Source organism: Equus caballus, chromosome 6 (genome assembly GCF_041296265.1).
Source record: "Equus caballus isolate H_3958 breed thoroughbred chromosome 6, TB-T2T, whole genome shotgun sequence".
NCBI lineage: Eukaryota > Metazoa > Chordata > Mammalia > Perissodactyla > Equidae > Equus > Equus caballus.
The window spans coordinates 46,941,689-46,969,048 of NC_091689.1; the positions used below are offsets into that span (position 1 = coordinate 46,941,689).

The following is a 27,360-nucleotide window of genomic DNA, read 5'->3' on the forward strand; positions in this document are numbered from 1 at the left end:
AGACTATCCACAATGCAATTTTAAGTTGTATCCTTAGGATATATAAAGCTTCAGTAACGACTCTGCCACCCTTAACAGCCTTCTGTTTACAGTTAGTTTGGAGGAAAATTTAAGAAAGCCTTGTTTCCCAAATTTGGGGCCTGTGGCAGGGCAGGGGTAAGGGACCAGCCAGGAGCAGAGAGGCAAGAACAAGACTACAGCTGAAAGAGGAACCAGAACCAGAGGTGACCACAACCTACTGGAATTTGCGCCAGTCGACAGCCCCGCCTCCTCCTCCCCACTCTCCCAGGACCCACCCTGATTGGAAGACAAGGAGCATCTTATCTAGATATTGAGGAGCAGGGTGAGCCAGCTGACATCCAGGCTACAGCCACTGCTCCAGACTGAGGGTTTGGTCAGGCCCTCTCAAAAGTAAGAGAAGTCATTAAAAAAAAAAAAAAAAAAAGTAATGGAAGTCATCAAAAGAGAAGCGATTCTGTGGATTCTGCATTCTGGACATGCAGGAAAGGAAGGGAGCTGTTGAGAAGAGGCCGTGTATCTCTGCGCCAGCCAACATGGGGAGAAGCTGAACCCCAAAAGAGCAAGTGGTGATGGAAGATTTTTAAGGGCGAGGTCAGCAGGTGGCACTCACACGGCCTGTGGACAAGAGGAAGGGCCTGTCCAGGGAACCAGCCTACGACAGCCCAAGGCTTACCAGAAGTTGATGCAAACAGCACAGAGGGCGGAGATGAGGTCATTCCATTTGCCAGACGAAGAGTAAGGTCCGGAAACCTGGCTTTCCTCCTCCTGGCCAGGGGTACTCCAGGAGAGCCGGGCAGATCCACACCTGCCCTCCTCCCATGAGAAGTGACGAGCAGAAGGGAGAGATGGGTCTTGGCACAGAGAATGGAGGCCTCGTGTGGGACAGCAGCTCAGGGTCCAGCCAACATTGTTAGTCGTCTTAGCATCCTCTGATTCTCCTTTCGGCAAGTTTCTCCCTAAAGGTCCCCAACTCTTCACCATTCTCCAAGGGTCTCATCCATCCCCACAGGGCCCCACCTCCCTGTGACCACCTTAAGATTCAAGATTACCAATGAAGATATTGACCACAACCTGGGAACGGGACAGGACTGTTCACGACAGCAAAATCCTCAGATCCCAAAGTTAACCCTCGCTGAGTGGGAACTCAGGCACCCCGGCTGGATAATGGAAACAACCGTTTTGTGTAAGTAACTCTTCACATCACACCCATGTGCGGCTTCCCGCTTGAGAGGACTCTCTTAAAGAGGAGGAGGGTAGGAGAAAGGCAGGAGGATGGAAAAAATGAAGAGAAAGGAAACGGAAGAGTGAGACAGAGAAGAGACCTAGCAGGTGAGATCACAGGGGTGTGACATTTTATGAGCAGTGTGGAAACAACTACAAAGCCCCCGAATGAAAACCGGCCTGGAGAAAGAAGGCCCCCCACTGCTCAGAGCCTGGGGAAAGAGGAGGCGGAGGCTGCCTGACCCATGTGTTCCCACGACTCAAGGGAAAAGTCCGGCTATTTCCAGTATCCCCAGATCACTCTTCCCAGGAGAACCACGGAAATAGGAAAGAGATGACCCGAAGGAATCGACCTTTAATCCCAAGTGCTCAAGGCTGGGAGAGGAGATGCCCCGGGTGCTCCAGGACACCAGTGACTGACTGACACAGCCAGAGGCGGGAAGGGAGGATAAGAGGATAGTGGGTGAGGAGGGAAAGCCAGGTGGGTCGTGGTGATACCTGTATCCCAGGCTGGCAGGAAGACGAAATGAGATCATACGTAGCAGAGTCCAGCAGAGGAGAGACACGGGTTTAAGTCCCTTGTTTGCAATTCTGAACAATTCCGTAGCAAACTCTTTTGGCCATAAAACCAGACCTCAGTTGATGCAAGGCTAGTTTTAGTTATCCTCCCCCCCTCCCCCCCCGACTTAAGCTTAAATATTCAATAATGTTGCTGCAGAAATGTGCTTGATTGTGAGTGCCACCTTAGCCCCGTGAGAGTGTCTTGTGGTGCTAGTTTCCCAAAGTCTGAAAAATTCTGAATTCTGAAACTTATCTGACCCCATGAGTTTCAGAGAAAAGTTTGGGGACCTGTACTCAGTGCTGGTTCCCCTTCCTTCTCAAAACTTCTGTGAAAGGAAATGGGGGGATGGGAGAGGGGACATGCAGACCAGCTGGTAAGCTGTGAACAGGCGGGCAATGTGGGCATCCTGTGCACAAGTACATGAAGAGGAGAGGCGAGTGACCATCCACACCCAATGTTTTGTAAAACAGGCAGGTAGTTCAGTTCCTCATGGGCACAAGAGAGACAGGCCGAGGAGAGGCTGGCGCGTTGGAGGGGGCGCTTTAAAGAGCAGCAGGTCTTCTGAAGAGTTTGCCCTTTAGTACTCTCCCTGACACCCAGAACCCAGCGCACGGAAAAGGGGGAGGGGATGGAGGTTGCTGCTGTGAGAAAAAAACAGCCACAACAGAGTTTCAACTGCCATCAAAGGTCGGTTTGCCACCTGCAGCTGCTGCCCAGGAGGAGCGAAGACGAAGCACCAGCACCCAGGTGGGAAGGTGCCCGCTCCAGAGGCCAGCAGTCAGCACCCAGAGCACAGGACGAGCTCCCTGGGCAGGAGCCATGGCCCGGCCACCTCCCTGCTGGCTGTGGGTTCTGGGGACCCTGGCGGGGCTCTCAGCTACCCCAGCCCCCAAGAGCTGTCCAGAGAAGCACTACTGGGCTCGGGGAGAACTGTGCTGCCCGATGTGCAAGCCAGGTAAGAGAGGAGACCTTGCCAGGGGCTGGCTGAGTGTGGGAGGGAGAGGACTGGGTTTGGGGTGAAGGGAGGCAGAGAGCGAGCCTGAGCTCAAGCAAGGAGCGGAATCCTGCAGTGCCTGAAAGGCACCACCTGGAAGAGGGTGGAGAAGCAGCCTTCCTTGGGTCTTGACCTTGGACCTCTGCCCACAGGAATGTTCCTCAAGGAGGACTGTGACGGGCACGGAAGGATTACTCAGTGTGATTCATGTATACCAGGGGTTTCCTTCTCACCAGACTACCACGCCCGGCCCCACTGTGAGAGCTGTCGGCACTGTAACTCTGGTGAGATGGGCAAGCATTGGGGGGAGCAACGTGGCAGAGCTGGGTGAGGAGAAGCAAAGAGGAGGGGGAGTCGGAGCCTCAGTCACGTCAAGGCTACACAAGTGGAGTCAACGCTGGGAACCAGGGCGCCCTGGACGGGGCACATATTGATGTGGGGAGAACTCCAGTGTTTCAGGAAAGGGGTCAGCAGAACTTGAGGGATGCTGAGAATGGGTCTACGGCTAGGATCAAGACAATAAAGAGGGGGAAGTGGCTCTAGGACCCCAGATTTCAGCAGAGCAACCCCCGCCAATGAACTGGTTGTGTCTGAGGTGCACGTTTGTTTGGAACTTGGAATACACCTTTCTAAGGAAATAACACCACCGGCCAGTGGCTAACAACCTTTTTTTTGCACAAAAGCCAATTTAGGAAAATGAGTATGCATGTGGCCTGTGTTTTTATTTATTTTGTCATTTCATCTTTTTTAAAATTAAGAAGTGTAATATCTGAAGCTGTTACGAACGCTTTTATTATTTCTCTATTTTAGCTAGAATTTCAGAAATTACGTCCCAGTATACACAGAGAAGCAGACTTTAGAGAGGCTTCTTTGAATAAACGTTCTCCAGCAGGACGCTTCTGAGGACAACTTAAGTGAACTGTTAAACTACCTGCCTGTAAAGCGCATCTGGCCTCACCAGGCCTTTTTATACCGTATTCTCTAAAAACTAAATAAAAGGTTTTGCCATTGCAAATGAGCAACATCTTAAACGCACAAGAAGTATTCCTCAGTCCACAACTTAAAAATATGGTCGTTAACGGATGCTTTTCTCTTCTTGGCAGCCACGCCAGCAGGGCTGGAACTTTTTTAGTCAAAGCCTCCCCACTCCCTCTGCAGGGAAGGCCTTTTCCCAATACCAAGCTGGCCCGCACTCCCTTTGCCATGTTCCAGCCCAGCCCAGCCCGTGACCCTTCTCTGGGAGACGCAGCCCACAGACCCACAGAGCACTCAGGCAGCCCCTGACTGCAGGGCTCCAGGGAGAGCAGCCAGCAGTGAGGGGACCGGGAGGAGGGTGAATGAGTCTGGCCCTCCCTGGACCTCAGTATTCCCATCTGTAAGATGGAGAAGTGCCTGAAATCAGCCTGGCATTTTGTGCACAGGTTATACATGGGGAAGAGAACTCCCAGCTCTCTGGATACTCATCACTGAAAACAATGGCATTTCACCCATTTTTAACCAATCGCAGCCCCTTCTTTAACCCCTTCCTTCCCTTTGGGCAGAGACTCTCATGGTCGCCTCTCCTTGATCTTCTTCACCTTTACCTGCCTCTTCCCCTCTCCACCACCACTGTTCCCTCCCCATCACCGTTCCTTCCTTGCAGATCCTTGTCCAGGCTGGCTCACAATTCCTGGTAAGCCACAAAGAAACCAAATTCTAGTAGCAACTAGGAGTCAGAATTCAGGAAGAAGAGACCATAAGGAGATAAGGATGGGAAGAAGGAATTTGTGTCCCTTTCCCTTTCCTGACCAAAGGCATTCACTGAAGAAATCATGCAAGTCGACAGTAGTCTTTGGCATCCTCCCACCTCCCTCTCTGCACCCCTCTTCCAACTGGCAGGGCTCCTCTCCCTGGGTGCCCACGAGTGTGCTGCCCTAAGCCCACCAGGCTCCCGTTCAAGCCTGGCCCCCATCTGGGTACGGCTGCCTTCCCCAAATCACTCTCCTCTGCTCAACCCCAACCAGCCGTGAGCCCAGCCCAGCCCAGCGCCCCTCACGCCCACTTCGCCCAGTATAACTGATGGGCAGCCACCAGCACCCAACCTCTACGCTTGAATAAAATGTATGTTTTAAAGGTAAAGGATGTCAGTAATCAAGTAACTCTCTAGTAAAGTTAAAAAGCTGTCGGGGACCACAGCAGCACTATTTCTAAGTGCTAAAAACAGGAAACTACCCGAATGCCCATTAACAGTAGAATGGACGAATAAATCCTGGTATAATCATACAATAGAATATGATACAGCATGAGAAAGAAGCAATCTGCAGTTACACTCGTTAAACACAGATGAACCTCACAACGAGTTGAGTAAAAGCAGCCAGACAGGAATGAGCCACACACGCATGATTCCATGTCTTTTGCACAAAAACAGGCAAAACTGACTTGTGGTGTTAGGAAGTCAGGCGAGTGGCTATTCTTGGGGGATTAGTGACCGGAAGGGAACATTGCTGGTCATGTTCTGTTTCTTGATGTGGTGCTGGCTACACTTCTGAGTCCAATTTGTACCAATTCTCAAGCTTCACACTTATACCAAGTGTACCTCACCGTTAGCATACTTCAATACGAAGTTATAAAAGAATCCATGAGCAAGAGAGAAAATCATGTAAGCTGTTTCTATTTCTAAACCAGGAATTTTCTAAAAGGTCCAAGTTTTTTCTTTAACGACAATAATAATAATGGCAAAGGCACTGGGTGACAGCGAGATGGGGCAGGCCTCTGTGGGGAGGGGGTGGGAGTGCAAAGGGCAGCATGTCCCTGGCGGTGGGCCTGGGACAGCGGCTGGGAGAAACCTTGCAGCTCTCTGAGGCCTCAGCATCTGTGTTCCTCGGGCCCTCCTCTGTCCCCAGGTCTTCTCATTCGAAACTGCACCCTCACCGCCAACACCGAGTGTGGCTGCCCCAAGGGCTGGCAGTGCAAAGACAAGGAGTGTACCGAGTGTGATCCTCCTGCAAACCCCTCGCTGACCCCTCGCCCATCTCAGGCCCCAGGCCCACAACCCACCCACTTACCTTATGCCAAAAGTAAGTGCCAGGCAACACTTTGAGCAGTCACAGGGGTAAGGTCGCACCGCAACCAGCACCCTCTCCAGGGCACCCACCCCCACATCAATCGCTGGGTCAGCCTGTCCGCCTTCCCATCTCATCCAGCACCTCTTCGTCCTCTTTGGCCTTCAGCCCAACCTTGCACCCTGTGCATTTCCCCGCTGCTGCTCACCCTGTCTATGGTTTTCCAGAGATGCCGGAGGCCAGGACAGTCCGGCACGTGCAGACTCTGGCTGACTTCAGGCAGCTGCCTGCCCCAGTTCTCTCAACCCACTGGCCACGTGAGTTTTCTCCCCGTTCCCCACTCCCAGAGAGAAGGCATACAGGAGAGTCCAGGACGGAAGCCAGCCAGAAAGCTCCTCGGGGTAAGGGCAAGAATAGGGAGATGCAGAGCCTAGGGATTAGGGAAGGGCTGGGTCCAACGGTGGGGGGGTGGGGGCGGGGGAGGAGGGGGTGGAGATGAGAGAGGAGAGGTGGCAGGAGGGCTGGGCTGAGGGGAGTCAAGGGCTAGGCCCTCCCCAAAAACTGTGTGGCCCTCGCTTATCACAGCCCAAAGGTCTCTGTGCAGCACAGATTGCATCCGCATCTTTGTGATCTTCTCTGGAATGTTTCTTGCTTTCACCATGGTCGGAGCCCTGTTCCTCCATCAACAAAGAAAATATGGACTAAGTAAGAGACAAAATACAGGTCTCCAGTCTTGTCCCTACACCCCAGCCCACCATCTCAGCTCTGCCACCCGTGCCCGAACCTCGCAGAAGCCTCCCTGGCTCCATGTTTACCAACCCTGCTTCCCGCCTACTCTTCCTCCCCTCTTAGCAGGTGTCCTCCCGCCAGCCCTCCCTCAGCTGCCCCTCCTTTGCTCGTCTCTTCTCCCCTCACCCCTTCCCGCACTGCGGCCAAGACTCATCTGATTCTCCTTCTGCAGACAAAGGAGAAAGTCCAGCAGTTGCAGAGCCTGGTCCTTACAGCTGCCCCAGGGAGGAAGAGGGCAGCGCCTTCCCCATCCAGGAGGATTACCGAAAACCAGAGCCAGCTTCGTACCCCTGAGCCAGCACAGAGGAGGAGGGGGTCATCACTCCAACAAAGCCCTAGCCTCCACCCCACCCCACTGGCCACCGGGGGAAATGAGACCTGGCACCCGCAACCTCAAAACCATCCTCTCAGCAGGACCCTTTCCTGTGTGCAGATTTGAGAAAGTGCCTTTCTGAGACGGGCGGTGACGAGGACACATGGCAACGAGGTGGAGGGTGGGAAGCAGGAGCCCGGGTGTGTCCTGGCCCAGCCAGTTTCACCCCTGCGCCGCAGGAGGGCTGGCGCTGTAGTTGGAAAACACGTCTCCGCCTATGAAAGCCCCGCGTGCTGTATCGCTGACCCAGAACCTCGCAAAATAAAGTGACAGACTGTCACACACTGCAGCTCTCCAGCTCTCTCTGAAACCCCAATCTCACCACGCAGGCCACTCCCACGCTCCGCTCTCGGATCAGGGATCTGAAGTAGGAGCTTTCTCCGGTGAAGACCTGGTGCAGGCGCCCAAGGCGGCACCAACAGAAAAGGACAGGTCCCCAGGCTAGTGGGGATCCTGCTTCTCGCTTCGCTCTCCCCGCCCCCCTTTCCGGAACTTCATCTCCATTTTCTTGGGGTTAGTGGGGAGCACACAGGTGCATGCAGTGAAGTCAGGTCTTGAAATCACCAGGGCATGTTTCGGGGGCGGGGGTGGGGGTGGGGGTGGGGAGGGACCTGCAAAGAAAAGAGAACTGTAAACAGGTCTCTGGCACCAGCAAGTAATGGCTTCACCCGGAGGCAAAGGCAGCCGCGGTGACACTTCCTCAAAGTGAAAGCGAAAGAGAAGCAGGCCAAGGACAGAAGAGAAAGCGGCAGGCTGAGGGCCCGCCTGGTCTCGGAGAGCCCCTCTGCCGGCCGGGACCTTGCCGGCGGCCGGCCGCGGAGAAGGGGCGGCGCGCGGGCCGGAGCGCAGCTTTCATGGGCGCCGAGGGCGGGTGCCTGCTGCTCTGCCTGGCCCTCTTGGCGGCGGCCGAGCCCGGTGAGTGGGGAGGGCCGGCGGAGGGGAGTGGGGCTAGGGAGCTCCAGGTAGCCACCCTCCCCGAGATTCGAGATTCCGGAGGGGAAAGGGGCCGGGGATGGCTTCCAGTCGCCTTCCAAGCCCACGAGGACAAAGGCTCAGCGATTGGCAAAGTAACGTGTTGGAGAGGGAGGCTGAGAACCCTGTGGGGAAAAGGCCAAATGAAGAGAAGAGGGGCCTCCTCGGTGATTGGGGCGGGGGGGGGGGGGGGGGGGGGGGAAGGGGGGGCGGTGCTGTCCTATGGGAGAGGCTCTGCCTGGGACCGACATCTTCAGAATAGGAAGGGGTTCCCTGGCCAGGAAATAAGTAGGGGTGACCCCGGAATGGGGGAGGGGATGACTACCCGTACCAGCAGAAAGCGGAGACCACGAGGGCTGGCAGGAAAGGCTGCCAACGTCCCCAGCAGCACAACATCCGTCTCCTCCCCCAGTGGCAATATTGCTCATTTATTTGCTTTTGCTGAGAAGTCCCTTGACTGGAGAGTTTTCCATTCAATAGTTGGGAAAGAGAGTAAAAACAGAAACCCCTCTGAGCAAGGCAAATCCAGGATTTTAAGTAATTCACACCAAGAAGTATGTACCTGGAGTAGCAGGTGCTTCCCAGAAAGCTGGTTTGGGGGATGACAGGAGAAGAGAGGGAGACAGAGACAGCTAGGACCCTGGAACACAACTTTTACCCTGTGATGACCCCACAGTTTGGTGACGGGATCAGTGAATACAGAGGTAACTTTGTAGACAAGAGGGCGCTCACCAGCCTTCTCCCTGCAGCAGAAAGGCAGTGGCGGGCAGTGGACGTGGTCTTAGACTGCTTCTTGGCGGAGGAAGGTGGGCGGCAGCATGGAGCTTTTGCCAGCAGTGGGAACATGGTGAAGGCCTTGCTCGTGCTGAGGCAGGTGCCAGTGCTGGATGATGGCTCCCTGGAAGGCTTCACTGATTTCCAAGGGGGCACAGTGGCCAAAGACGACCCACTTGTTACCTTCGAGGCCTCAGGTAAGAGCCCTCCACCCTGTGTCCCAGTCCTGGGCTCCCTCCACTAGGACAGCCCAGTTCCCAAATACACCCACCAGCACCTGCTTCCCATGGGCCCGGGTGTTCTCAATCCAGTGAGCCCTCCGTGCCGCCCTTCTCCCCAGTGAACCTGGTGCAGATCCCCCAGGCTGAGGCCTTGCTCCACGCCGACTGCAACGGGAAGGACGTGACCTGTGAGATCTCCCGCTATTTTCTCCAGGCCAGACAAGAGGCCACTGTTGAGACGGCAGCTTGGTTCATCACCAATGTGCAGGTGTCTGGAGGGGGACCTAGTGTCTCCATGGTGATGAAGACTCTTGGGGATACTGAGAATGGGGCTCTCCGGCACCACAGATGGAACTTGCCCCTGGGCCCCCAGGGGACCGTGCAGACTGCAGGTGAGAAAATTAAAAGCAGCAGAAAGTTTTGTTTTTCTAAGTGGTCAGATAGGAGGATAGAAGGAGAAGGAAGGGAACAAGTCCACCTCTATCGACATCAGTCATTTCAGGGTGTCCCCTAGGCCTCAGTGCTTTCTTCCTAAGGACACAAGATGGGGATGGTTTTCCCCTCACTGGTTGCCTGAGGAAATGAGACACATGGTGCTCTATTTACGTAGGCCCTCTGCAGGGATCTTACTGAGCCAAGCACCAGTTTTCTCCCAGTGAAGAGCCAGCCTGGTCCAGTGCTCAAGATGATTAGAGCAAAGCACGGGGACGAGGAACTTGTTCGTCATCTCTCATTAGTAAAACCCAGTCGTTGCCCTCTCCAACCCAGCACATCCCGGAGGGCACAGGACGTTGAGACCATGATGATAGGTTTCTCCAGAGTTCATCGAATCCAATATTTTGCCTCCAAAAGGAGACAGTCAAGTCCAGAGATGATTAGGGGGCTACCCTCCTATCCTCAGAAAGCCCCCGAATACTTGAACCTTTCTGTGGTCCAACCTCAATTTATCCTGCTCTATTGGAAAAGAGGGGTCCTCATGTCTGTCCACTGTCAACCATAGTCCTGGCATGGATAGATATTGCTCCCTTTTTATTTGGGAATATTTCAAACCTACAGAAAAGGTGAAAGAATAATATAACAAACACCTGTATATCAGTCACCTAGATTCACCAATTGTTAACATTTTGCCATTCTTTCTTTCTACAACTATACATATTCCCCCCAAACAATTGAAAGTCAGGTGCAGATATCCCAAAACTTCACCCCAAATGCTTCCATGTATATAGCATGTGTTCATTTATAACCAAAGACAAGGATATTCTCCTTCATAATCACAAAACCATCACCTCACAGCAAACCAGGTTGGGGAGTGGGCTGCCAGGGTGCAGGTTAAGGGGGTGCAGTGTGTGGAGAATTTAGGAACATATTCTCACCATTACCCTACACTGGCAATTCTGAACACTATCAGCAATACCTCTCCCTTCCAGGGCCATCTGTTCCACCTCCCCCCAACACTGCTTGATAGCCACTGAGCATCATACTTAACACACTTTAAAAGTGATACAATAAGGGCCAGCCCCGGTGGCCTAGTGGTTAAGTTTGGCGTACTCTGCTTCAGCAGCCCAGGTTCAGTTCTCAGGTGCAGACCTACACCACTCATCTGTCAGTGGCTATGCTGTCGCAGCAGCTCACCTACAGAAAGAGGAGGATTGGCAACAGATGTTAGCTCAGGACAAATCTTCCTCAACAAAAAAAACTTAAGAAGTAAATAATTGAAAAATTAACACAATACTGTAAAATATAAAGTCCAAAATCAAACTTCTCTAATTGCCCCAATAATGTTCTTTACAGCCTTCTGGGGTTCTTTTAAGTCCAGGAGTCCAACATGCATTGCATTTAGGTGTCTTGTGCCTTTAGCCTCTGTTAACTCCAGAAGAGTCTTTCAGAACACTGCCATTTTTTTAAAAACTTTTTTAATTTTTTCTTCTCCCCAAAGCCCCCCAGTACATAGTTGTGTATGTTAGTTGTAGGTCCCTCTAGTTGTGGCATGTGGGACGCCGCCTCAGCATGGCCTGATGAGTGGTGCTAGGTCCGCACGCAGGATCCAAACTGGCGAAACCCTGGCCCTCTGAAGCAGAGCATGTGAACTTAACCACTCGGCCACGGGGCAGCCCCAGAGCACTGCCATTTTGAAGAGTCCATGCCTGCTGTCTTGTAGACTGTCCCATCATTTGGATTTGTCTGACTATTCCTCATTAGATTTAGGTTCAGCACTTTTAGCACAAATAGGCCACTGAGTGCTTTTTAAACTCTTAGTCCTATTTAGTCTTCACAGCAGCCTTGCCTTAAGCAGATGACTTGGCAACACTGACTTGCACAAGGTCCCAGAGCTAGTCAGAGGAAGAACCAGGGTTCCAAAGCTTTCTCTGAGACTCCAGAGGTTCTCACCTGAGGGTCAACAGGAACCCATGATTTTGCATGTGTATTTTCCTGGTTAGAACTCCATAACTTTCATCAGATTGTCCAGGGCAAGTGGCTCCAAAATAGCTAAGATTCCCACGTGTGCCACGCTGCCTTTCCAGAGCCCCATTTCTTTGTGCTTCCATCTGATGGGAAATGAACTCAACCGGCCTCGTTGCCCAGGGGAGGAGGCAGGGGCAGGTGTATGCCCACAGCTCAGAGATCAGGTGACCTCAAGGAGCAAGCAGCCCATAATCACCACTCTTTCTCTCACCACAGTGGAGTTCCAGGTGACAACACAGACCCCGTCCCTGAATTTCCTGCTGGGGTCCTCAGCCTCCCTGCACTGTGGCTTCTCCTTGGCCCCAGGCTTGGATCTCACCAGCGTGGAGTGGCGCCTGCAGCATAAGGGCAGTGGCCAGCTGGTATACAGCTGGACCCCGAAGCAGGGGCAGGCCAAGAGGGAGGGCGCTACCCTGGAGCCTGAGCAGCAACTCATGGCTGGGGATGCCTCCCTCACCCTACCCAGCCTCACTCTGCAGGACGAGGGGGCCTACATTTGCCAGATCACCACCACTCTGTACCGAGCTCAACAAATCATCCAGCTCCACGTCCAAGGTGAGGCCGGGACAGGGGCATCCTGGGGAGAGGGGAAGGCATGGGCCTGTTGGGAATATTTTCCAGAATGGAATCCAAATACAGGGGCAATTTCCTGAGAGGCAGACTGCATAACCCCACAACCTAAACAGCACCGCCATCCAGGAAGCACAGACAGCATCAGACTGTTTCCTGTCAGACCCCAGGATAATTCCACCAAGAAATTCCCCAGCCCAGGATCCTGCTGCCCTGCCATGGCTAGCTGTCTCCAATCACCCCAGTCCTTTGGGACCACATCCTAAGGAGGAGCAGCAGCAAACCGAGGAGGGGCAGCAGGCATGGTCCTGACGGGGAGCAGTGTTTCGTCACTGACATCCTTTAAAATCACTGGCTTATTCTGACGATAAGTAACAAGCCAGCCTTGAGTTGGTTTTACCGTTGCTTTTCAGTTACCTGTGGGAGATGTCCCCATGATGGCCTGCCTCCAGGGTGGGCCCCTCACACTCCCCTTGCACGCCACTGAAGAAGAAACTTCAGCCTCCACATCTATTCTCATTCTCAGCAGGAAGAGAAGGCTTCAGGCAACTCTGCTGTCCCACTGAGTCCCTCTGGAATCTTACTCTTCATTCTTTCTTTCAGCTTCCCCCAAAGTACGACTAAGCTTGGCAAACGAGGCTCTGCCACCCACCCTCACCTGCACCGCTGCTGGCTATTACCCTCTGGATGTGACTGTGACATGGACCCGAGAGGAGCCGGGGGGAACCCCGGTCCCAGTCTCTGGTGCCTCCTTCTCCAGCCTCCGACAAAGCGCAGCGGGCACCTACACCATCTCTTCCTCCCTGATAGCAGAACCTGGCTCTGCAGGCGCCACCTACACCTGCCAGGTCACCCACATCTCTCTGGAAGAGCCCCTTGAGGCCAGCACCTCGGTTGCCCCACCAGGTACTGGGAGTACCCTCCTTTTCCCACCTCTACACTTGGGCTCATGGCTCTCCTGCCCCGAGCTTGCTTTGGCCTTGTTCTGCTTCCCACAGCACTTTGTTCACAGTCCCGGCTTTTTCTTTCCCGAGGTGGCAGCCAGGGCCACCACACACGCTGAGACTTCATTATACCCCAGGTTCCAGGGTCCCAGGGTGCCGAGAGCTGGAGAGCAGCGTTGAGTAACTCCTGATCCTGCCCTCAGGAGTCTGGGAGAGTCAGACTGGGCAGTCAGGGATGATGGCCCGGGGAGACATGTGAGCTGAGTTAGCTAGCTCAGGGGCAAGGGAGCACCCAAGGCAGAAAGAATGGCATGCGTGAAGGCCAGATTATAAAACAGCCCAAAGAGAAGCTGGGGAACTGCGCAGCTGGAGCCACGGGCGTGCGGGAAAGGAGAAGCGGCTCAGAGGCCTGAGAGGGGCGTCCACAACGGAGCCTTCAATGAACCACAGTCTAGACCCAGCACTGCGATGTGTGATCACAGGCATCATCGTGCCTCCGTTTTAGAGACAGCTCAACCGGCACTTACAGATGAGAAAGTAAACGGTTAAAGAGAACATGGGAGAGATAGGCAGCCCGATTCCTCCACTGTAGCCTGAGACCCTCTACTGCCATTAGGCGGCAGATCACAATGGGCCTTCAGCTGGAACTTCATCCTGAAGCCACAGAATGTCATTGAAAGATGTCGAATAGGAAAGAATCAGCACTAGAAATGCAAACGGCCAGGAGCATTGGGCATTATTTGGTGGCTCACTAGACTAAGCTTCCCAGAAACTGGGGTTTTGTCTCAGCTCACAACATCCCACAGCTATTTACAAAATTCCAGTTTAACTGTCAACAACTAATCTGACCTAAATCTCTCTTGCAAAGCAATTTAAAAAAAAACCAACGTTATTCCAAGGTGGGAAGAGGTAGAGAATTCTGTGTGGAATAACACACAAACATCCAACAACCCTGAGCAAGTACGAATGGTACTGTGCGCCCAGTTCCTGAGAACAGAACACTTGCTGCGAGCTCCTCAACCGCGGACGCACACTCACTCTCAAACACACACTCCTTTGTCCCTCCTGCGGGGTGGGCACTGCGGGCGCGGGCTCAGAGACGACTCCTGCCCACTGACTCCCGCCCACGCTGCCCTCACCTACAGAGCGGAGGATGGCCTTTGGAATCCTTGTGGCCAGCAGCCTCTTCCTTCTTGCACTGTTGTTCTTGGGGCTTCAGAGACGGCAAGGTAAGAGCCTAGTCACCCTCAACTGCCCCTGACCCACACGACGTGTAGATCAGCCTGCCCTCACCAGCCCCCCCCCCAGACCTGGCATGAAGCCCAAGCATCCCAAGCTCCAGCCAGCCCCACACACAGCCCTCCGCTCCCGGGGTTACCCCAAATGAAACCAACCTCGTTCCTTCTTGTTTTCTCTTAGCTACCTCACCAAGGTCTGAGGCCCTCTGGGTAGACACTCTCCTGCCTCACAGTAAAAAGGAAGAGTAGTCACGTTCTCCCAGGAGGACTCTAAACCAAGTCCCAGAGCTCAAAAAGGCCCCAAGAAAGGGATGAAGAAGGCACAGATCATGGGGGCCCTGGCTCTGGGTATGTGCAGGCGTCTGCCTTCCCTCAGTGTGTCCCTGGGCTGACCACCAAGGAGAAAACACGAAGAGACAAGAGGGCGGCAGGAAGGCAGGATGTCTCGGTGGTTAAAACACGAGCCAGATTTGAGGTGTGATGGTAGGAAAAGAAAAGGGGAAAAAATTACGAAAGGAACAAGTGAGGGACGGGGGCAAGATGGTGAGGGTTGGGCCACTGCACCCAAATATTGAACTCTGTCCAAATAAAAGCCCCCTGTGGCCTTGGAGACAAAGCTTTTTCATTCTCCTGTCTTTCCCGCGCTGGGCCCCACTGACCCCTGTCCCCAAGCCTAGCTGCTCCAACTTGCAAAGTGCTCCAGGTATGAAACAAAGGCCCCCAGAGGCAGCCCTGGGGCTCCAGCTCGGCTGCTCTGTGTAACCCTGAGCTGCAATTAAGGTTCTCCTTTAGACGGGAGCTGGGTATTTCAGGATACCTACAAACTCCGCACTCCCTGAGGGGCAGGAAAGACATTTCTCTGCTTGTTCATTTCGAAAATGTGCCTGGTCACTACAGTGCAACTTGGGACCAGAAAACTGTATATAAGGAGGATGGGGAACAGGGTGTGTTTGCCGGAGGCCTCATCTGGGCCTGGCCCCTGGGGCAGGCCGGGCAGGCCGAGGACCTAGAAGGAGGTAAATGGGAGAAGTCTGAGGAAACCTGCAGTGTTTGTCAGTGTGAGATGCCCACTCAACTTCCTGTCATCACTTCCTCTCACTAGCACCTAGAAGAGTCTGGCTGCTTGAGGTATGAATGCTGACGGCGGAGACCACTTCCTCTGCCAACACACAGGTCTTTAATCTCGAGAAGACCACAGAGCACACAGGAGCCAGCCCTTCCAGCCTAAAGTAACATCAGACTACTAGAAAGAAACAACACTCCCCCGCCCCTCCTCAGTTACTCCGACCCAAACAACAATCAAGTCAGTTTAGTGGTAGGAATTTGTATTTTTTGCCTTTGTTCAGAATACATGAAATTGATAAATAAGCCACATGCCTTTGGTGGAAACACAACTGTTATCATTCTATACAAGTATGAGATTGGGGTTAGGGAAAAAGACAAAGAGGTGACGACAGACACACAGTGGAAACCCCACATCATCTCATGGCAAACCAAAGAAGGAGGGGATGTGGGAAGCTCGGCTTCATTTGACTGCAAAGTCCCGGGGTTTCGTTGCATATCTGCTCATGCACATGGGTGGTGGGAGGGAAGGGAGACAGCAAAGACACAGAAGAGGGTACTGGGTGGGGTGAGAAAGAAAGTAGAAGGGGTGACATCCCCAAAAGAACAAAGCCAACTACTTCTGGTGTGCCTCAGAGGGATGGAAACCCAGGAAATAATTCCTATGAGAGGGCTGAGTGGGCCAAGAGGGCGAATTTGCTCCAGGCTTGGGACACATCCAGGACAGTGGTGGTTCTTCTCCAGCGGTGACCCCCTGCATTAGGCAAGGAGGAGCCAGAGGAGAGTGGAGACCTTCGAGGGGGGCCGTTGGGAGGGTACACTGACTGCTTTCTTCCAGCTCTTCAGTCCCGCCCTGGGGCAGGACGAAGGGAATGTGGGAAACAGGGGCAAAGGGAGAGGAAGGATGGTTTTGCGCAATGAAATGCTGCTGCATGGAAAGTGAGCATCCAGACTCAGCCCAGCCTGGCCTCAGCCTCTTCCTGCTTGTGGATCAGAGGACGGAAGGAATAAAGGGTCATGGGCGTTCCCCCTTCTGTTCCCAGCCTGCCCTCCTCCCCTCACACCTCAGTCTATCCCACTCAACACCGTGTCCTGAAGCCCAGCAGTGGCTCCCAAGACAAGCTGAGCAGCTCCCATCCTCAGGCTCCACCGTCTGCACCCAGAAACCATGCAAAAAGGAGGAAAGGAAAGAAGGCAAAGTGGAATTCAGGTGGGCACGGGGGGTTTAGAAGAGGAACATACCTTAGGAAGTACAGAGAGGCCCCATGACAACATGGCAATACACGAGCACACCTGTCTGCAGACTGCCCTGCCTCCCACCCCAAGACTTCTGTCAACACTCAGAATGGGCCAGGCCTCAGGGAGGACCTCCTGCCTCATCCCTCTCTTTGGCAAGTACACAGGGATAGTGTGGAGGAAAGGAGTCCCTGAGAGTCCAAGATCCTCACTTCTAACACCCTCACACTCCCTTATCAACGGGAAGGGAACAGGACCTTCCTTAACAAGAGGGCAAGAGGGTTCCCCCGAGCTTGTTATTCTCAAATTAGGCCCTCAACTCACTGTTTTTCTATAACTAACAAGCACTCCCTCTTTATCTAAGCCAACAATTAAAACTAACTGAGCGTCTCAAACTTTGGCTTTATGAAATTATTTGGGGTTCTCATGAACAATCCAGAATTCTGCAGAAAAGGTGGACAAGAGACAGCCCCTTCCAGTTATGAGCTTCTGGGACTGCTTCTAGGATGGGAATGAGGTTGGGTTTTTTTTTGGTATTTTTGCTATTTTGGTATTTTTTCTGGTATTTTTGTAATTAATACATGTTCTCCAGGTCTCTGGAGAACAAAGTAAAAGACTGCAAGATCCCTGAAGACATAGACAATCTTGATCTAAATGGGTATGCCACCAGGACCAAGATGTACTTTGGGCCCCCCTTCAGGCCTGGCAGAGGAGAAGAGCTCCAAGGGATCAGGGCAGCCCTGAAGGAGCCGCCATTTTCCCAGCTGTTTACAGCTTCCTCCTGCCAGCGGCCTGGCCTTTCCTGGTGACACTGTAGGCACTGATATCCTTCTCCTCTCCTGCTCTTGGCACTGTCTTGGGCATGTCACCTCAGCTACGCTCCTTCCCGTTCCCTTGGCCTCCACCTCTTTTTGGCTTTGGGGGAACTTGTGAGCACATAAGAAGGAGGCAAGGAGGAGGCACCAGCTGTTGCTCCTCAAGTAGTTGCTTCAAGACTGCGCCACAAGCAGCATTTCTAGCGTTGAGGGACATCGTGCAAATGAAAGCAACAGCAAAGGAGGAATGGGTGATGGAGAAGCCTGGGCTAGGATGGAGGAAGGCAGACAGGGAAGTTCACTGAGAGAGCAAACAGAGGGAGGGGGACATGAGTTTGGATGGCAATGGAGAACAGGGAAGGGGTGGCACATTCTTAAGTAAAAAAGTAGACTGGACACAGGAATCAGGAAGTCCCAGATGGAAAAGAGAAAGAGACAGGAGAAAACAAGAGGGAAAATTACATCAAGTTACTAGACATTCAGGTCTTTCTGTTGTGGGCGTTCTATCCCCATGGTCTCCCGCTGACCCAAGCCAGTGACAAACAGCACAGCCCCACTCCTTCAGAACAAGAAGGACCGTCTTCCCACAATATCTTGTAGAGGGAAGGCTTGTCCATCAAGGAAGTCCCTTGTCTTTGCCCTTCCTCCCTCCCGAACCAGGTGATGATCCCACAGCAGCCATCTCCATACCTCAGTCAGAGCAGCCCCATTCCCCAGGCAGGCGGGGCTGGGAGAAGACTCCAGGACCTTCCCACCTCTTCACCCCACCAGCAACCTCAGCGATACTTACTTACAATAACTACCACGACGATGGCACAGATAGCTCCCAGCATGATCATCATCTGAGGAAACATTGAGAAGAATGGGCCCATGGATTTGGGGAAGGAGGAATGGAGCCCAGACTCGAGATGTAGGAACAGTACTTGCTCCATCCTTGGGACAGGGGAAGAAACCACCCATCCAGAAGATGTGCAGGCCTCTGAGGACGGCCCAACCCTCTTGCTTCCCGTCAGACAATAACCCCTGCACCACAGCTGAGAGTCTCAGAAACCTCGGAGCATCTACAGCTTGCTCCTTTTTGCTTAGTTCCTGTTGCCTGAAGGCTTTGAAAGGAACTCCAATGGAGGTGCAGACTTGGGATCTTTAGTCAATTGGTTCATTTTCATCGTGAAGTGTTCAGCTCATTCCTAAAAGCCGCAGGTATTTACATACATATCTACCCAGCCATTGTGTCGATGTGGGATGTGTCTGAGGAAGGGCCAGGTGAGAATTTTTCCAGGGGTCCTTTGGGGAAAAGCACCTTGCTAACCGTTTCCAAACTCCTCAGGGTTATCACTGGCTCCCAGTAGGTGATTCTGAATACTCTAGCCTACCCTGGTGGCCAGATCAGGGTAATGCATCTCAAGGAGGCTTTCGAGATTTCCCCCAAAAGTTCTGCAGGGCAGAGATCCTGAGCCACTAGAGGGAAGGGATGTAGAACCTGAGGGTTTCCTTGCCTTCTGTGAGTTGAGGCCCAGGAAAAGAAGTGGGAGAGGACAAGAAAATTCACCTTGCAGTTTTTCCACCAATACTTCCTCTTTAGCTTGGCAGCGCTGCTCTCAAATTGCGACGCTCCCACCTGCAAGGCATCAGCTCGGTCATCCAGCTCTGACAGTATCTCGTCCCTCTTCAGGACTTTGTCCACATTCACACGCATGATGTCTACCACCTGAGAGGGGCACAGAAACAAAGCTGCTAAGCTCCCCGCTAGAGACAGGGGAAAGAACAAGGACCAAGGAATCCTGGGTCTGGCCCTACGTAACTCTAAGGATGCTGTGCCTCCCAGAGCCTATAACTACCCCTCCATGAAAAAGAAAAGTTTCTAAACTTCTATGACTTGGAAATTGTCAGAGAAAAAACTCTCCACCTACCTCTTCCACTTGTGCCTGGGTTTGCTGTAGTCGTCTGTTACTGGTCACATTAGGAGGAGGGCCAGGGGGACCCCCACCTGGGGCAGTCTCCTCTGCCCCCTCGGTGGGTGGCTGAGCCGGAGCAGACCTGTGGAGAGAAGTGGACAGAGGACACAAAGTAACCGAGACAAGAAAGGGTCACATATATTCTCATTCCAAACCACCACAGCACTGGCGATCAGGTTATATGCAAACACAAGAGATTCCAGCTCTTGGCAATATCAAGTAGGGAGCTGCAGCATAGATGGGAAAAAGCAAAAGAAGAAAGATCCTGTAACAACATTTAGACGGAGCTTAGGGACATCCAGGGTGGCATCAAGATCTTGTTTGGGCTATCCTCTGATCCAAACTCCAACACATCTTCTGGCACAATGGTCACAGGGACAAATGTGCCAGCCTTGGCCTAAATAGCATTTCCCTAACTGTCAGAAGCCTTTCACATGAAGTGAAACTGGAAACCTCCAATCCAGGTTAGGAGAAATTCATACAAAAGACTAAACTCTCAGGACAAGCCTGTGGACTGAACAGCTCTTTTTCACAAGGCCGGAATATAAAAAGAAAAGGCAAGCTGACAGACTCTGCTTAAGGTGATCTAGTTATCAGCTATGTTTCAGGAATGATTAGTATATCGGGGCTGCTATAAGGACAACTCAAGAATCACCAAAGGCAAGGCCTCCGCAGGTGGAGTGAATCAGGACTGTTGCTTGCTTTGTTTTTGGCACAGAAGATGGGAGTTTCACTTAGAACTGGGGCCCAAAGCAACTGCGTTAGTTCTGAAACTGTTCCAAGAGCATCGACACGAAGCAAAACCATGGGAAACGGTCCTCAGTGTACACGCATCATGGACATTCTGTCCCTTCCTTTTCTGGATTTGGCACCGAGTCTTGGGAGACTCCTCTAGTTCTGCACGTCCCAAAGAGAAATCCTGGTTTTCACTACTACACACAGAGACCCTTCTCTCTCTCCCTTAGTCCAAGAACGGATTAATCTAATGTGGCGTCTTCAAGATAAACCCCTTTCCATGTCCCAACATGTGGAGGCTAAGTTCACCTCCTAAAGAATTCCTAGAAATCTAAACAAAGGCATGAGACTTTTCTTTCCCAAGGAAGAACCCAATGGCAGGAAGGAGATCTCTCAAATTTGATGGAAAATAGAAATTACAATAAGAAGTCCTCAAACAGGCAGAATCTCACCAAACATACCTCCTGGGAGCAGTCCAAGAGCAAATGCACGAGGGATTAAACCACCACAAAGTCACCAGAAAGGAAATACTTTGACTACTCACAACAGAACTAATACCCAGAAGTTCCTCCTCCCTAAGTGAATTACTTTCAGTTTAAAAAGAGAGAGGCCGGCCTGGGGCGGAGTGGTTAAGTTCATGCGCTCCGCTTCGGTGGCCCAGGGTTTCGCTGGTTTGGATCCTGGGCGCAGACATGGCACCACTCATCAAGCCACACTGAGGCAGCATCCCACATAGCACAACCAGAGGCACTCACAACTAGAATATATAACTAGGTACTGGGGTGTGTTGGGAAGAAGAAGGAAGAAGAAAGAAAAAGATTGGCAACAGTCGTTAGCTCGGGTGTCAATCTAAAAATAAATAAATAAATAAATAAAAAGATAAGAGAATAACCACTCAGAGAGGTTCTACTAGCAGATTACACCCAACTCACCCCATTTAAGGAATCACTTTCTTATTTCTTTCTAAGCCACAAAGGAGGCAAAGGAAAGAAAGATACAAAGCTATGGAAGCCACAGGACTCTTGTGATACCACTGAGCTAAGCAATCTAGCTCTCTGACTGAAGGTGGAAAATTCACTGAGCAGGTAGCAGCCGGTGTTTGGTCTTGGAAGCAGTCCAGGATGGTGGCACCAACAACAAGATTAAGGTCAGAGACCCCGTGATGCTTTTTCCATCTTCTTCCATTCATCCCACATGGGTGCTACTGGGAACCAGTCAGCTGAGATGGATCCCCCTCCCCAAAATGAAAACAAATGAAATCCTAGGGCTTGGTCAAAATGCACAGAATATCATATACAGTTACAACTGCAGCAGAAGTCAAATAGATAAAAAGCGAAATGGTTATGAAGCATTTGAAGGGACCATTTCACTTACTCTTTGTTGGCAGGTGGGAACATTCAGCAATAAAATACTCAGGGATAGTTACAACATTTACGTAACATAAGTAAATCTTTTCCCTTTTCTGTCACTAAGAGAAATGACAGAAATATATCTAGGATCAGAGAGGACTCCAGGCAGTTAATAAAAAAGAAAAATCTCCATTAAACATATTGTGGTCCTAACAGGGAAGTACTTCATTTGTCCAGCGGTAGCTCTCCCTCGGGATCTTGGGATGGGGTCGTGATAAAGATGGTCAGAGACTATATTGAATGTGTTGGGAGAAGGCAGGGATCCTCAGCTCTATTTCTCTTCCAAATACTTGGCTAAGACTCAGTAACAGGAAAACACCTCCTATACGGGTGGCCCTGCGATGAATGGCTGCTTGGAATCACATGTCACTGCCCCTTGAGTCTTTCTGAGCTGCTCACCTGGCGCCAGAGAGCTGGCAGATAAGTTTCTGGAGCTTTGCTCACTGCCAAGAGGCGGGGTACACGCCACAGTTGGGGTGAGGGGCATACACAAACCCAGAGACAGCAGGGTAGCCCAAGCTACTGACTGACAGGTGCACCTGTGACTGTCTTTCCAGAGGCCCTAAGTACAGATTCAATCTGACGACGAGAAAGGGCCTCGAGCCCCCTACCCGATGTCTCTGCGCCCCACCTTCGCCTTCCCCGGAGCTCCACTATACCGAGACGGGAATGAGACGCCCAGCAGGAGAGAGGAGAGGTGCAATGAATGTGGGACCCCCACGCCCCTGCCCCGCCCGTGGGATGCTGGCTATGGCTGGTGCAGGAATGGGGTACTGCCTCCCTCCCGGGGGGTGGCCCGGTCTTGGGGCCGCGCGCGATGGAGGTTCCCCGCGTCGCTGCAGCTGCTGCAATGCGCCATTTTCCGTCCTGCAGAGTCCGGTGCTGGGGGTGAGAGTTGGCAAGGTGTCCAGCCCCCAAATCAGTCAACTCACATTTCTCTGACAGATGGGGGAGGCGTCCGTCTCCTCTCCCGAGGCTGCGGCGAGACACCTGGCAGAGGAAACGCTGCGGCTGAAGTGGACGTAACCCCAGAGCTCCGCCTGCAAACAACCAGCTGGAGCCCCAGCTGCGGCGGAAGCGACTGCAGCGGCCGCGCCGCTCCCAGTCTTTATTAGTACTGGCCACGCCTCCCGGAGAACGCTGACAGGCCCGCGGCCCAATCGGCGCCCGGGACAGGCGCCCAGCCGAGGCGAAGCCGGCTAAGGCCGAGCCCGCCCTGTCCCTCCAAATTGGCCAATCACAGCTCTCCTCTCATCCCGCTATTACAACTATGATTTGCTTACCTGTCTAACTAAGCGACCGGGCGGGGCGGAAATATACACCACCCTCTGCAGGGGCGGGGCCAACTGTTTAAATTAGGCCTGTTTGGGGCCTCCCAGCCAATCGCAGCAGTTCATGAGCTGCGGGCCCGCCCACGGCCCCCGGGCGCTGGCCGTTCCAGCCAATCACGCCGCCTTCGCCGACGGCCGTGGGAGGGCCCCGGCTGGCTGTCGCCCCGACCGTAATGCCTGGGAGGGGCTGGGCGTCCGCGTTCGCTCACGGCTCTGGCGCCCACACCTGGCGAGCGATGGCCTCTGCCTGCCGGACCCGGACAGCCGGCTCTGTGGAGGCAGAACCCATCCAGGTAGAGCCGAGGCTCCTGGGACCAAGTCTCGGGCGCGGGGTTCGGTCGGACCAAAGCAAATACGAAGGCTTCGTTCGTCCGTTTCCTTCGACGCAGCCAACAAGCCCCTCGCCAGTGTATCCTGAATTGAACTTCCCCCCACAAAGCCTACTCCTATCCTACCAGACAGGTTACCACGTCGATTCGGTTGCCCAGAATCCTGAACCAGAAACCTGGAACCATCCTAGATTTCCTCCCACTTCATCTTTACCCCTCCTCTAATAATTCACCACGTCGAGGCGATTTTTCTCCTTAGAGTTTCAAGAATTCTCTCCTCTCAGCTCTCTGTCCTACTTCAGATTATTGGCCCTTGCCTGGACCCATAAGCTATGAAACTCACCATTATTTTATGTCCCGCTAAGAAAAAAGGTAGCAAATAACCTGTGACGCAATGCTTTCTTATCACTTAGAATTTTCATTTTATATTTATTGAAGGTGTAGATTTATATAGTATAGATTACCATATTTCACTCTCGCGCATACATAAAAAGGAAAATAGAAAAGAATAACATGCTAACACTGTTCCACAAACTTCGCGTTCAGAAGCTAACTCTTACGATTCAGTTGTTTGACTCAGTCTTGGATGTCCATGATTTTCCACACAATTTAGTCCTCTGGGCGTGGCATCGAGGGCTTTGGTGATGCAGCATTTCTTAAAAGAGTGTTCCTCTTCTGTCTCTGGAATTTTCTTCCAAGCCTCAGACGCCCATTTGGCAAGTTTTGATTCTTATGAGTAGGTATGACAAATACAGTATGACTGCTGTCTGGCTAATAGTTATAGTGAAACATCCCAATTTAGATATTAAAATGAAAAAAAGTGCCTCTTAAAAATCAATGAAATGTAATTTTCTGCTTTAGTCTTGCTCTCCCTCCTATCCACTGTCTGAGAAACCACCGGGGTGATCTATCCAAATGCCACAACCTGGCTTAAAACCCTTAAACAATTACTCTTAGAAACATAATGGATTGATCATATCTGTTTATCCCACCCCCTCTTGAAACTACGTCAAAATGACAATTTGTAAAAATTGAAAACAAATTATAAACCCTCAAAGAGAAAAAGAATGGGAGGAATTGTTTCTGGCAGTATGAACACCTGAGTATCCCCACCAATTCACCCCTGAAAAAAAACTTACAATGGCTTAATTTTTTTTGAAAAATTAAGGCATTTTAAAACTTAAAAAAATAATAATTATAGATTTATATGAGGTGGCAAAAAAAAGTACAGGGAGGTTCCCCTATACACGTTCACTCAGTTTCCTGTGATGGTAACATCTTGTATGACCACGGTACAATGTTAAAACCGGGAAATTGACGTTGTTACAATCCACAGAGCTTATCAAGATTTCACCAGTTTTACACGCCTTCATGCGTGTGTGTAGTTTTATGCAGTTTTATCACATGTGCAGAGTCCTGTAACCATCACCGCAATCAGGATACAGAACTATTACATTATTACAAGGCTTCCTTGTGCCACCCCTTTACAGCCATACCCACCTCTATCCCTAACCCCTGGCAACTGCTAATTTGTTCTCCATCTCTATAACTTTATTTCAAGCATGTTACATAAGTGGAATCATATCATATGTAACCTTTTAAGACTGGCTTTTTTCACTCAGCTTAATGCCCTTGAAATCCATCCAAGTTGTTGTATGTATCAATAGTTTTCATTACTGAGTAGTATTCCATAGTATAGATTTATAACAATTTGTTTAACAATTTGCCTGATTAAAGGACATTTGGACTGATTCCCGTTTGGGGCTATTAAAAATAAAGCTGCTAGGGGCCGGCTTGTGGCCAAGTGGTTAAGTTCACACACTCCGCTTCAGCAGCTCAGGGTTTGCCAGTTCTGATCCTGGGTTCGGACCTACGCACCCTTCATCAAGACATGCTGTGGTGGCGTCCCACATAGAGGAACTAGAATGACCTACATCTAGGGTATACAAATACGTACTGGTACTTTGGGGAGGAAAAAAAAATAGAGGAAGATTGGCAACAGATGTTAGCTCAGGGCCAGTCTTCCTCACAAAAAAAGAGAGAGAGAGAGTGAATAGGGTGTTATTTAAAATAAAATAAAATAATAATAAAGCTGCTATGAACATTTACGTACAGGTTTGTGTGAACAAAAATGTTTGCTTCTCTGGGATAAATGCCCAAGAGTTCAATTGCCAAGTAGTAAGGTAATTGCATGTTTAGTTTTATAAGAAACTGCAAAAATGTTTTCCAGAGTGTCTGTACCATTTTAGATTCCCAAGAGTCTATGAAGGATCCAGTTTCTCCACATCCTCACCAGCATTTGATATTGTCATTATTTCTTATTTTAACCATTCTGATAGGTATGTAGTGATATATCCTTGTGGTTTTAATTTTCATTTTCCCGATCGCTAATCATGTTGAACATATTTAATGTGTTGATTTGCCATCTATATATCCTCTTTGCTGAAAGGTCTGTTCATGTCTTTTGGCCATTTTCTAATCAGATTGTTTGTTTTTTTACTGTTGAGTTTTGAGAGTTCTTTAAATATTCCAGATAAAGTACTTTGTCAAATAAGTAGTTTCTCCCAGTTTATCATTTGTCTTTTCGTCCTCTTAACGATCTTTTATAGAGCAAAGGTTTTTAATTAAGATCCAGTTTATCGACTTGTCCTTTTATGGATCACACTTTTGGTGTCAAGTCTAAGAACTGTTTGCCTAGGCCTAGATCCTGATGATTTTCTCCTATTTTGCTTTCTAAATATTGAATAGTTTTATGTTTCACATGTAAATCTGTGATTTATTTTGAGTTAATTGTGTGTAAGGTGTGAAGTTTAGGTTGGGGTTCATTTTATTGTCTCTGGATGTCCAATTGCTCCTTGACCATTTGTTGAAAAAGCAGTCCTCCTTCCATTGAATTGCTTTTGCACCTTTGTCAAAAATCAGTTGGGCATATTTATGTGAATCTTTTTCTGGGTTCTCTATTCAGTTCCATTGATCTATGAGTCTATCCTTCCACCAATAACACACTGTCTTAATTACTGTAGCTTATGATAAGCCTTAACATTGAGTAGAATTATTTCTCGCACTTTATTCTTTTCCAAAGTTGTTTTAACAATTCTACGTCCTTTGCCAAAAAGGTGCCATAAAAAATGTGTTTTTGAGCTGGCAAGAAAGTAAAGACTCTGTAATGACCAACAACTAAGTAAAGGTTGGTACCCGGAGAGGTAAGCTGAGCACTGAAGTCTGTTTTGCCTTGAGGGCACTGCTAAACCGTTGAATTTAGGCGTGGTGGCCTCCCAGGGCTTGCCCCAGGTTGGAAATCTAATAAAAGGCTCCTACCATAAAGCTGGAACCCCAAAGGACTATATTCTCCTGTAAGAGTGGATTTACAGTATGCTAATACCCAAACCGCCCCTAGGGAACTGCCTAAAAAATTGCTTTTCTGGAACCTAGGTGCCTACTGGAGATCTTGTTTTTCTTTTAACTATTTACAGAGAATTTATAACCACAAGCTGTGGCTTTTCTGCCTGAATTCCTTTTTGGTCCTAAAAACAAAATGGCAAGAACTTAATGTGGGGGGCCTGCCTGGTGGTGCAGCGGCAAAGTTCACACCATCCACTTCAGTGGCCCAGGGTTCGCTGGTTCAGATTTTGGGTGTAGACATGGCACCGCTTGTCAAGCCATGCTGTGGCAGGGGTCCCACATATAAAGTAGAGGAAGATGGGCATGGATGTTAGCTCAGGGCCAGTCTTCCTCAGCAAAAAGAGGAGGATTGGTAGCAGATGTTAGCTCAGGGCTAATCTTCCTCAAAAAAAAAAAAAAAAGAAGAAGAAGAATTTAAAGTGGTTCTGGGTTGACAGTGCCACCAAGCACCTGGCAGAAGCAATGCAAATCCTCTCCAGATGAGCTCATTTTCAATCTAGGCCTTGGGGAAATTCCACAGCTAGTGTTCCAAGAAATATAAATTGTGGTCAAAAATTGCAAACAAATAAGGCACAAGGTACCAGGAGCAAGAGCCAACAGAGATAGAGATAGGAAATAAGAAAATTAGAAAATCAAGCCAAATAGTCCAACGTCTAATTAATAGGAGTTCCAAAAAGAGAAAACAGGATATGAGAGAGAGGGAGAGATTATAAAAGAAATACAAGAAAAATTTCCTGAATTGAACGAGTCTTTCTAGATTAAATAGTGTGCTATGTGCCTAGCACAATGAAAGAAAAAAAATCACATGAAGACACATCTTTGTGGAATCTCAGAATATTAGGGAAGAAGAGAAGATCCTAAAAGCTTTCAAAAAGAGAAAATAAAAGGAACAGGAATCAACAT

The 27,360-nt window shown here is 50.6% G+C and overlaps 3 protein-coding genes and 1 long non-coding RNA gene across 17 annotated transcripts in view; 2 read left to right on the forward strand and 2 right to left on the reverse strand.

The window, feature by feature from the left end:
- Positions 1 to 6,185, reverse strand: part of LOC106783291 (uncharacterized) — a 30,337-nt gene extending 24,152 nt beyond the window's left edge. Inside the window, exon 1 of the long non-coding RNA XR_011439664.1 lies at positions 6,048 to 6,185. This is a non-coding gene — a long non-coding RNA (uncharacterized lncRNA). The remainder of the gene's footprint in view (positions 1 to 6,047) is intronic.
- On the forward strand, positions 358 to 7,285 carry CD27 (CD27 molecule). 7 transcript variants are annotated; one of them, XM_005610858.4, is made up of 6 exons: positions 358 to 2,759; positions 2,951 to 3,082; positions 5,681 to 5,854; positions 6,067 to 6,240; positions 6,425 to 6,544; positions 6,801 to 7,285. In XM_005610858.4, the coding sequence occupies exons 1-6, from the start codon at positions 2,624 to 2,626 to the stop codon at positions 6,920 to 6,922; spliced, it is 858 nt and encodes a 285-aa protein (XP_005610915.1). In that variant the 5' UTR covers positions 358 to 2,623; the 3' UTR covers positions 6,923 to 7,285. The 7 variants fall into 7 exon arrangements, with proteins under 7 accessions (XP_005610915.1, XP_023498794.1, XP_023498795.1 ...); XM_023643026.2 differs by having other exon boundaries at positions 6,067 to 6,156; XM_023643027.2 differs by lacking the exon at positions 5,681 to 5,854.
- On the forward strand, positions 7,177 to 16,876 carry TAPBPL (TAP binding protein like). Of its 7 annotated transcripts, none has more exons than XM_070269802.1 (8): positions 7,249 to 7,514; positions 7,640 to 7,916; positions 8,723 to 8,944; positions 9,088 to 9,360; positions 11,648 to 11,986; positions 12,605 to 12,907; positions 14,091 to 14,174; positions 14,365 to 14,799. In XM_070269802.1, the coding sequence occupies exons 2-8, from the start codon at positions 7,856 to 7,858 to the stop codon at positions 14,430 to 14,432; spliced, it is 1,350 nt and encodes a 449-aa protein (XP_070125903.1). In that variant the 5' UTR covers positions 7,249 to 7,514; positions 7,640 to 7,855; the 3' UTR covers positions 14,433 to 14,799. The 7 variants fall into 7 exon arrangements, with proteins under 7 accessions (XP_023498789.2, XP_023498791.2, XP_070125903.1 ...); XM_070269803.1 differs by having other exon boundaries at positions 7,265 to 7,514; positions 8,726 to 8,944; XM_023643021.2 differs by having other exon boundaries at positions 7,177 to 7,916.
- VAMP1 (vesicle associated membrane protein 1) lies at positions 9,360 to 22,659 on the reverse strand. 2 transcript variants are annotated; one of them, XM_070269810.1, is made up of 5 exons: positions 22,328 to 22,499; positions 19,207 to 19,333; positions 18,846 to 19,004; positions 18,087 to 18,138; positions 9,360 to 10,600 (listed from the first exon to the last, which is right to left on the reverse strand). In XM_070269810.1, coding segments are annotated over exons 1-5 (369 nt in total). In that variant the 5' UTR covers positions 22,330 to 22,499; the 3' UTR covers positions 9,360 to 10,571. The 2 variants fall into 2 exon arrangements, with proteins under 2 accessions (XP_070125911.1, XP_005610918.1); XM_005610861.4 differs by lacking the exon at positions 9,360 to 10,600 and adding an exon at positions 15,492 to 17,687 and having other exon boundaries at positions 22,328 to 22,659.
- Positions 22,660 to 27,360: the final 4,701 nt, after the last annotated feature.